At 38.5% G+C, this 10,351-nt stretch overlaps 1 protein-coding gene across 4 annotated transcripts in view; it reads left to right on the top strand.

The window, feature by feature from the left end:
• Nucleotides 1–303: 303 nt before the first annotated feature.
• L3MBTL4 (L3MBTL histone methyl-lysine binding protein 4) overlaps nucleotides 304–10,351 on the top strand; it is a 359,374-nt gene continuing 349,326 nt past the window's right edge. For 2 of the 4 annotated variants that reach the window (XM_040479357.1, XM_040479358.1), the window contains exons 1-2: nucleotides 304–395; nucleotides 764–868. In XM_040479357.1, coding sequence (XP_040335291.1) covers nucleotides 797–868 — 72 coding nt within the window. In that variant the 5' untranslated portion in view covers nucleotides 304–395; nucleotides 764–796. Of the gene's footprint in view, nucleotides 396–763; nucleotides 869–10,351 lie in introns of those variants that run through there. The other 2 variants (XM_040479355.1, XM_040479359.1) reach the window with 2 other exon arrangements.

Below are 10,351 nucleotides of genomic sequence, written 5' to 3'. Positions count from 1 at the left end.
TAATTTTCTTTTTTGTAGTGCCTTTGTCTGGTCTTTGTATCAGGGTAATTCTGTCCTCATAGCATGAATTTGGAAGAATTCCTTCCTTTTATATTTTTTGGGGATAATTTTGAGAGGGATAGTTATTAGCTCTACTTTCCATGTTTAGTAGACTTTACCTGTGAATCCTCAGGTCCTGGACTTTTGTTTGCTGAGAGTTTTTTACTACTGATTTAATTTTGTTACTAATCCACTACTGTAATTGTTAGTGTACTGAAGAGTGGTCATAATAAATTGGTTTGGTAAAGTTTTTTTTTTTATTTTCTCTGTTCCAGATTGCTGTGCTATGCCTTGTATGACAAAAGTCCTCTCACCAAGAATACTTTTGCCTTGACACCTGTGGACGGTCAGACTGTGTGAGTACAGCCTATCTGAATAGGCAGATTGCAGTGAATCCAAATTGGTTAAATTAGCTAAGCAAACAAAACAAAAAAACCAAAACAAAACAAAACAAAGCAAAAATGATGTAATAGGTAAGACCAAAGAAAAGTATCTATTTTCTTTGTGATATAAATTCTAGATGAGGCGGAAAACTCATCTCTTCCCGTTAACTTATTATTATAGTAGTGTCTATAAAAGCAACAGTGAAATTTTTATGTCACCTCAGTTTCAGGGTATTTATGGAAACAAATTAGAAGAAGTTTAATGAGAAAATTTTGGGGGGATTGTTTTTGTTATTCTAAGGGGGCAAAACTCCTAAATTTTTTATGGCACTATTTTGCAGAAAAACACTTTGCTAAGGAGTGCTAAAGTGGCAATGAAACAGCCCAACAGAAAGAGGAAGCTTAGTATGGATTCCAAAGAGCATTTGAATCAGGATGGATGCTTGGTAAGATGTCAGTTCCTGGACCCTTCCTTCTAGTTTGTGCTCACTGTGGAAATTCAGTGTGATTGTATAGTTTGTGTAACCACAGCAGAGGTGTTTTCTCAATGGCTAGGAGCTGGTTGCTTCTGGTTGAGGTTTATATATAGAGCTATTGAATACATATGTCATTAAGTCTGATACATTTTAAAGGGTAATCTTCATTTTGAAGGTGAAAGGAGATCTTTTCTTTTTCTTTTTTTTAATCTTAAAAATATTTTAATGCATATTCTTTGAACACATTTATATGTACATATATATTTTAAACATATCATAGTGCATACATGTAAATCAGCTATTGTACTATGTATATCTCACACAACAGGGGAATCAATACAATTCTACCTACTGATATTCTGTGACTGGCCAGTGTTGTCCAAGACTTTATGCTGGTATTTACAAACATGGTGCATTGCTATAATAAGATCATTACTTCTGTGAAAAATACAAGATTTATCTTCTTGATAAATGTTTTCATACTTAAGATTTTATCAAATAAAATTTCCTTTAATGTTTTTATTTTATTTTTGAGAGAGAGAGTCAGAGCACAAGTGGGGAAAGGACCAAGAGAGAGGGAGACACAGAATATGAAGCAGGCTTCAGGCTCTGAGCTGTTGGCACAGAGCCTAATGTGGGGCTTGAACTCATGGATGGAGAGATCATGACATGAGCTGAAGTTGGATGCTTAACTGACTGAGTGACCCAGATGCCCCTCAAATAAAATTTCTAAAATAATCTCCTTTTATCTTAATACCCCATCAAATATACCACACATAGTTTATGTCTTCTTAGAAAGAGGTATTTCTCCAACTGAAGATAATTATTTGATGAATAGTTTGAAAAAAAATAATCTAAAATATGAAGAAGAAAAAAATATTTCCCCCCCCTTACAAAATCAGTTATCTAATAGTCATTTAAGGAAGAGCTTAAATTTGATGTGGAGACATAGACTAAAAGGTTAAGAGTAGTTATTACTAGATGATTAGAGGTGCCTTTTATATTGTCTTTTCTATTTACTTAGTTTACCATAAGCATGTGTTACTTTTTGAACTAGAGATAAAGCTATACCTATGTATGTACAGGGAAATTCCAGAAAGAAAATCCATCAAGTATCAGTCCTGGCATGTCTTAGGTTTTAGAGACTTCTGTTTTATAAAGATGAAGGTAATTGATCATTATCAAGTGAGGGATAGAGATGGTGAACTAGAGGGCGTTGTGTTTGTTGGGGTTTTGCAGAGAAACAGAACCAATGGGAGTAGCTGACAGTCCTGTCACACACTCTCTGTTCACAATCTTTGTCCCTACTTGATAATGATGAATTATATGTATATGTGTATGTGTATGTGTATGTATATGTGTGTACATGTATATAGAAAGATTTATTTAAAAGAAATTTTAAAGAAATTGATTCATACAATTGTGGGGGCTGACAGGTCTGAAATCTATAGGGCAGGTTTGTAGACTGCAGACCCACAAAAGAATTGATGTTGCAGACTTGAATCTGGAGGCATTCTGCAGGCAAAGTTCCCTCTTCTTCGGAGAGGTCAGTCTTTTATCTTGTAAGGCCTTCAACTGATTGGATGAGGCCCACCCACATTATGGAGATTAATCTGCTTTACTCAGAGTCTATTATTTGAATGGTTTTTTTTTTGTTTGTTTTTTATTGTTAAGTTAACTAACATACAATGTAGTCTTGGCTTTAGGAGTAGATTCCTATGATCCATCACTTACATACAGCACCCAGTGCTCATCCCAACAAGTGCCCTATACCCATTTTCACCACCACTCCACCCCCCCCATCAAACCTCAGTTTGTTCTCTGTATTTAAGAGTCTCTTATGGTTTGCCTCCTACTCTGTATCTTATTTTTCCTTCCCTTCCTCTATTGTCATCTTTTAAGACTCTCAAATTCCACATATGAGTGAAATCATAGGATATCTGTCTTTCTCTGACTGACTTATTTCGCTTGTCATAATACCCTTCAGTTCCATCATGTTGCTGAAAATGGCTAGATTTCATTCTTTTCATTGCTGGGTAGTATTCCATTTTGTATGTACGTATGTATGTATGTATGTATGTATGTATGTATGTGTGTGTGTATACATCTTCTTTATCCATCCATCATGGTGGACATTTGGGCACTTTCCATAATTTGGCTATTGTTGATAGTGCTGCTATAAGCATTGGGGTGTATGTGCCCTTTCGAATCAGCACTCCTGTATCCTTTGGACAGATTCCTAGTACTGAAATTGCTGGGTCATAGGGTCATTCTATTTTTAATTTTTTGAGGAATCTCCACACTGTTTTCTAGAGTGGCTGCATCAGTTTGCATTCCCACGAACACTGCAAGAAGTTTCCCCTTTCTCCATATCCTCACCAACATTTGTTGTTTCCCGAGTTGTTAAGGTTAGCCGCTCTGACCGGTGTGAGGTGGTGTCTCAGTGTGGTTTTGATTTGTATTTCCTTGATGAGCGATGTTGAACATCTTTTCATGTGTCTGTTTGTCATCTGGATGTCTTCTTTAGAAAAGCGTCGGGGCACCTGTGTGGCTCAGTCAGTTAAGCGTCTGACTTTGGCTCAGGTCATGATCTTGCAGTTTGTAAGTTCGAGCCCTGCTTCAGGCTCCATGCTGACAACTCAGAGCCTGGAGCCTGCTTCGAATTCTGTCTTCCTCTCTCTCTGCTCTTCCCCTACTCATGATCTGTCTCTCTCTCAAAAAGAAACATTAAAAAAAAAGAGAGAGAAAAACTGTCTATTCATGCCTTCTGCCCACTGGATTTTTTTTTTTTTTCGGGTGTTGAGTTTGGTAAATTCTTTTTTTTTTTTTTTTTTAATTTTTTTTTAACGTTTATTTTTGAGACAGAGAGAGACAAAGCATGAACTGGGGAGGGTCAGAGAGAGGGAGACACAGAATCTGAAACAGGCTCCAGGCTCTGAGCTGTCAGCACTGAGCCGAAGTCAGCCACTTAACCGGCTGAGCCACCCAGGCACCCCTGAGTTTGGTAAATTCTTAATAGAGTTTTGATACTAACCCTTTACCTGATATGGCTGGCATTTGCAAACATCTTTTATTCTGTCAGCTGCCTTTTAGTTTTGTTGATTGTTTCCTTTGCTGTGCAGAAGCTTTTTATCTTGATGAGGTCCCAATAGTTCATTTTTGCTTTTATTTTTCTTGCCTTCGGAGACATGTCAAATAAGAAGTTGATGCGGCCAAGGTCAAAGAGGTTGCTGCCTGTTTTCTCCTGTAGGATTTTGATGGTATCCTGTCTCACATTTAGGTCTTTCATCCATTTCAAATTTATTTTTGTGTAAGGTATAAGAAAGTGGTCCAGTTTCATTTTTCTGCATGTTGCTGTCCAGTTTCCCAGCACCATTTGCTAAAGAGATTGTGTTTTTTCCATTGGATACTCTTTCTTGCTTTGGCAAAGATTAGTTGGCTATATATTTGTGGGTCCATTTCTGGGTTCTCTGTTTTACTCCATTGGTCTGTGTGTCTGTTTTTGTGCCAGTACCATACTGTCTTGATGATTACATGTTTGTAATTCAGGATAAAGTCCAGGATTGTGATGCCTCCAACTTTGTTTTTCTTTTTCAACATTGCTTTGTCTATTTGGGGTCTTCTGTGGTTCCATACAAATTTTAGGATTGTTTCTTCTAGCTCTGTGAAGAATGCTGGTGCTATTTTGATTGGGATTGCATTGAATATGCAGATTGCTTTGAGTAGTATTGATATTTTAACAATATTTGTTCTTCTAATCCATGAGCATGGAATGTGTTTCCATTATTTTGTGTCTTCTTCAGTTTCTTTCATAAGCATTCTATAGTTTTTAGTGTACAGATCTTTTATCTCTTTGTTTGGGTTTATTCCTAGGTATTTATTTTATAGTTCTTGATGCAATTGTAGATGGAATTGATTCCTTGATATTTCTTTCTGTTGCTTCATTATTAGTGTATAGAAATGCAACTGATTTCTGTTCATTGATTTTATATCCTGCAACTTTGCTGAATTCATATATCATTTGTAGCAGTATTTTGGTGGAGTCTTTGGGTTTTCCATGTAGAGTATCCTGTCATCTGTGGAAAGTGAAAGTTTGACTTTTTTGCCAATTTGGATGCCTTTTATTTCTTTTTGTTGCCTGATTGCTGAGGCTAGGGCTTCCAACACTATGTTAAACAACAGTGGTGAGAGTGGACATCCCCGTTGTGTTCCTAATCTCAGGGGAAAGCTCTCAGTTTTTCCCCATTGAGGATGATATTAGCTGTAGGCTTTTCATATATGGCTTTAATCTGTTTAAGTATATTCCTTCTTTCAGGGCTTTCTTGAGGATTTTTATTAAGGAAGGATGCTATATTTTGTCAAATGCTTTTTCTGTGTCTATTGACAGGATCATATGGTTCTTATCCTTTCTTCTATTAATGTGATGTATCACATTGATTGATTTGCAAATATTGAACCAGCCCTGCAGCCCAGGAATGGATCTCACTTGATCACGGTGAATAATTCTTTTAATATACTGTTAAATTCGGTTTGCTAGTATCTTGTTGAGAGTTTTTGCATGCATGTTCATCAGGGATATTGGCCTGTAATTCTCCTTTGTATTGGGATCTCTGTCTGGTTTGGAAGTTAAGGTAGTGCTGGCTTCATAGAATGAGTCTGGAAGATTTCCATCCATTTCTGTTTTTTGGAACAGATTGAGAAAAATAAGTATTAACCCTGCTTTAAATGTCTGGTAGAATTCCCCTGGGAAGCCATCTAACCTAGGACTTTTGTTGGGAGATTTTTAAAAAAATTTTCTTTAACATTTGATTTTGTAAAAATATTTATTTATTTTTGAAAGAGAGAGACAGAGCGTGAGTGGGGGCAGGGCAGAGAGAGAGAGGGAGACACAGAACTCATAGAAGGCTCCATGCTCTGCACTGTCAGCACAGAGCCCTTTGTGGGGTTTGAACCCATATACTGTGAGATCATGACCTAAGCCAAAGTTGGATGCTTAACAGACTGAACCACTTAGGTGCCCCTGTTGGAAGATTTGTGATAACTGATTCAGTTTCTTCATTTGCTATGGGTCTGTTCAAAGTTTCTATTTCCTCCCTTTTGAGTTTTGGTAGTATGTGGGTGTTTCCATTATTCCAGATTGTCCAATTTGGTGGCATATGCTTTTTCATAGTATTCTCTAATAATTGTTTGTATTTATGTGGTGTTGGTTGTGATCTCTCCTCTTTCATTCATGATTTTATCTATTTGGGTCCTCTGTCTTTTCTTTTTGGGAAGTCTGGCCAGACTTGTTTTTTCTTTCAAAAGACCAGCTCTTAGATTCATTGATCTTTTATACTAGTTTTTTTGGTATTCTATATTGTTTATTTCTGTTCTAATATTTATTATTTCTCATCATCTGCTGGCTTTGGGCTTTCTTTGCTGCTGCCTTTGTAGTTACTTTAGGTGTGAAGTTAGGTTATGTATTTGGGACCTTACTTCTTGAGATAGGCCTGAATTACAATGCATTTTCCTCTTAGGACTGCCTTTGCTGCATCCCAAAGGGTTTGGACTGTCATGTCTTCATTTTTCAGTTGCTTCCATATATTTTTAAAATTTCTTCTTTAATTTCCCAAGTTTACTCATTCATTCTTTTGTAGAATGTTCTTTAACCTCCATCTATTTGTGTGCTTTCCAAATTTTTTCTTGTGGTTAGTTCAAGTTTTGCAATATCAAAATATACATGGTATGATTTCAATCCTTTTGTATTTCTGGGGGCTCTTTTGTGACCCAGTATATGATCTATTTTGGAGAATGTTCCATGTGCACTTGGGAAGAATGTGTATTTTGCTGCTTTTGGATGAAAAGTTTTGAATATATCTGTTATGTCCATCTGGTCCAGTGTGTCATTCAGAGCTGTTGTTTCCTTATTAGTTTTCTGACTAGATGATCTGTCCATTGCTTTAAGTGGAGTATTCAAGTCTCGTATAATCACAGTATTATCTATACATTTGTGTTTGGGATTAATTGATTTACATATTTGGGTTCTTCACATTGGGGGCATAAACATTTACAATTGTTATCTCCTATTGATGTATAGACCCTTAATTATGATGACCTTATTCATCTCTTGTTTCAGTGTTTGTTTTAAAATCTAGTTTGTCTAATATAAGTATGGCTGCTTCAGCTCTCTTTTGACATCCAGTAGCATGATAGATCTCCATCCTTACACTTTTTTTTTTTATTAAAAAGTTTTTTTTCAACGTTTTTTATTTATTTTTGGGACAGAGAGAGACAGAGCATGAACGGGGGAGGGGCAGAGAGAGAGGGAGACACAGCATCGGAAACAGGCTCCAGACTCCGAGCCATCAGCCCAGAGCCTGACGCGGGGCTCGAACTCCCGGACCGCGAGATCTTGACCTGGCTGAAGTCGGACGCTTAACCGACTGCGCCACCCAGGCGCCCCACCATCCTTACACTTTTAATCTGCAGATGTCCTCAGGTCTAAAATGAGTCTCTTGTAGGCAACATATGGATGGATCTTATTTTTTTATCAATTCTGATACCCTGTGTTTTTTGATTGGTGCATTTAGTCTATTTACATTCAGAGTAATTATTGAAAGATATGGATTTAGTGGCATTGTGTTATCTGTAGGTTTTGTGCTTGTGGTGATGTCTCTGGTCCTTTGTAGTCTTTGCTGCTTTCCACTCACAGAATCCCCTTTAGGGTTCCCTGCATGGCTGGTCTATTTGTCATGAATTCCTTTAGTTTTGTTTGTCTGGGAAAGCCTTTATCTCTCCTGTTCTTAGTGACAGCTTTGCTGGATAAAGGATTCTTGGCTGCATATGTTTCCTGTTTCAGAACATTAAATATTTCCTGCAACTCCCTTCTGGCCTGTGGAAAGATCTGCTACAATCCTTATGTCTACCCTTGTAGGTGCAGGCCTGTTTGTCCCTAACTGCTTTCAGAATTCTCTTTTTATCTTTGTATTTTTACCAGTTTCACTATCATGTCATGGTGTTGACCTGTTTTTGTTGTTTTTGAAGGGAGTTCTCTGTGCCTCTTGGACTTGGATATCTGTTTCCTTCCCCAAATTAGGGAAGTTTTTAGCTATAATTTGTTCAAATAAACCTTCTGCCCCTTTCTCTCAGTCTTTCTAACTTGGAACTCCTATGATATGGCTATTATTTCATTTCATTGAATCACTTAGGTCTCTAATTCTCCCCTTGTGATCTAGTAATTTCCTTTCCTTCTTTTTCTCATCTTCATCATTTCCATAATTTTATCTTCTACTTCACCTGTTTGCTCCTCTGCTTCTTCCATCCTGGTTGTCACTGCTGCTAGTTTTTTTGCATCTCATTTACAACATTTCGTAATTCTTTGTGACTATTTCTTAGGTCTTTAATCTCTACAGCAGTAGATTCTCTGCTGTCTCCTATACTTTTTTTTTCAAGCCCAGCTATTAGTCTTATGACTGTTATTCTAAATTGTTGTTCAGATATATTGTTTGGATCTGTTTTGAGCAATTCTCTGGCTGTCATTTCTTCCTGGAATTTTCATTGAGGAGAATTCCTCCATTTCATCATTTTGGTTAGGGTTCTGTCTTTTACATGTTTTAATAGCTTGTTATGTGTCCTGAACCTGTGATACCACCATATTAAAAAGGGGTCATACATTGTCTAGGGCCTGACACTTCATAAAGTGTTTTTGGAGTGTTTTGCATGTACTCTGTTGTTGCATATTTGGCTGCTCTATCCCACTGCTTGTAGTGGTGGATTGTTTGGACCTTCTTCCCGGTATGCTTTGATTTGTTCTTTGACGTAAGCCTGGAAAAAAGGAAAGGGCAGGCGACCTAACTCCATACAAAGAGAAAAACTAAGGGGCAAAAAAGACCAGGCAGACAATCAAAGAAATATTGAATAAAAATACCTGATTAAACAAACAAACAACATAACAGAGAAAGAAAGAAAGAAAAAAAGGGATATAGATTTAGATATAGATAGGATAAGAATTAGCCAAAAATAAAATCAGAAACTATGAGCCTGATTCCAAAGGGTTTAGAAGGGAAAAGAGAAGGAAAGCAAAGAGAGAGAAAAAAAAAAAAATACCAGACTAACATACAAAACTGCAGGACAGTTGTCTGTTTGTTTCTGGGACTGGTAGCTGTGCTGGTCTGGAGGAGAGGCCATCTGGTTCACTCAGTGTCCTGCTCCAGTAGATAAGCAGTAACCAGACACAGAGTGGCAGGGTTTGGTGTAAGCGGGTCCACCTCCACTGGGGGCCGCTGTCCTGTTCCCTGAAACCCCGCCATGTGGGTGATGGGGAGAAAAATGGTGACACCCGAATCTTTCCTCCCCAGACCAGACCAGGTGTCTCAAATCACTCTGTTCAGGCAACATTCACAGAGTAGGGGTGGGAAGTTGGCTTGTCCTGCTCCATAGTGTCCCGTGCCTCCCAGACCCTGGGCTGGGATTCAAAACTACATGTGTGAAAGGATCCCTCCTCCACCTGGGCCTGGTTCTGGGGTAGTGCCACTCCTCCCTGCTGACAAAGGGCACCTGCAGGGTCTTTTGTCCTTGGGGTGGGTGGCAATAAACCCTATTTGTACAGTACTCCAGGGAGGGGACCGTTCTCTCCCAGTGTCCCGGGGCTGGCTCCCACCCCTCAGGTGAATGCACACCATATGGGGTTTGGTCTGGAGAAAGTCACACAACCCTGAAAACTCCGGTCTTCAGCTCCTAAGGCTGTTTGCAAAGTAGAAACTGATATTTTCTGTATTTCTCATTCTCCAGTCCATGGTCCATAGAGGTTTCTCTCTTGTCGTAACACAATACCACACTTCGACAGCCTCTCTTTCTCTCCCTTTTGTCCCTCCACTTAAGGGGTTCCCTCCCCTCTGTGCCTATGCTATTTTATCTCCCCCAATTCACAGACATGCACTTCTGTCCCGCCAAGCTGTCTCCGTCCACCTGTGGAGATTTTTCTGTCACTCTGAAGACTGTATTCCTGAGTATTTCAAGTGTTATGACCTCAATACAGCAGTATTTGAGGGACAAGGGAAATCCCAGTCCCCCTGCTTCTTCACCATCTTAACTTCCTCTATTTGAATGTTTATCACATCTAAAAAATACCTCACAGTGACATCTTCACAGCCAGAGGGTTTAATAATGCATCTTGCTTCTTAATATGCATCCTGTGCTCTTTCCCTATGGCAACTGTTTGTATTCCTACAAATTTCAAGGGGAAAGAAGTGACCAGGCAACCTCCATAATGACTGTTTTGGGGATAGTGGGCTATTAGAACATTCTCATTAGTGACCCTTTCATGGGCTTTCATCATGTATTGGTTTTGGGGTCTTAATGTGGGTTGTTATGCATTTTCACACTGCAGTTGGTGAAGTGACATGGTGTCACACAATCTTTGTCAAATAGGTACAGTTTATTGAACTCTGGGAATTAAATAAGACATATCAAGTG

The sequence above is a fragment of the Herpailurus yagouaroundi genome, unplaced genomic scaffold, assembly GCF_014898765.1.
Source record: "Herpailurus yagouaroundi ecotype Mexico unplaced genomic scaffold, PumYag 142, whole genome shotgun sequence".
NCBI classification, from domain to species: Eukaryota; Metazoa; Chordata; class Mammalia; order Carnivora; family Felidae; genus Herpailurus; species Herpailurus yagouaroundi.
This window is presented reverse-complemented; position numbering and strand designations above follow the sequence as displayed.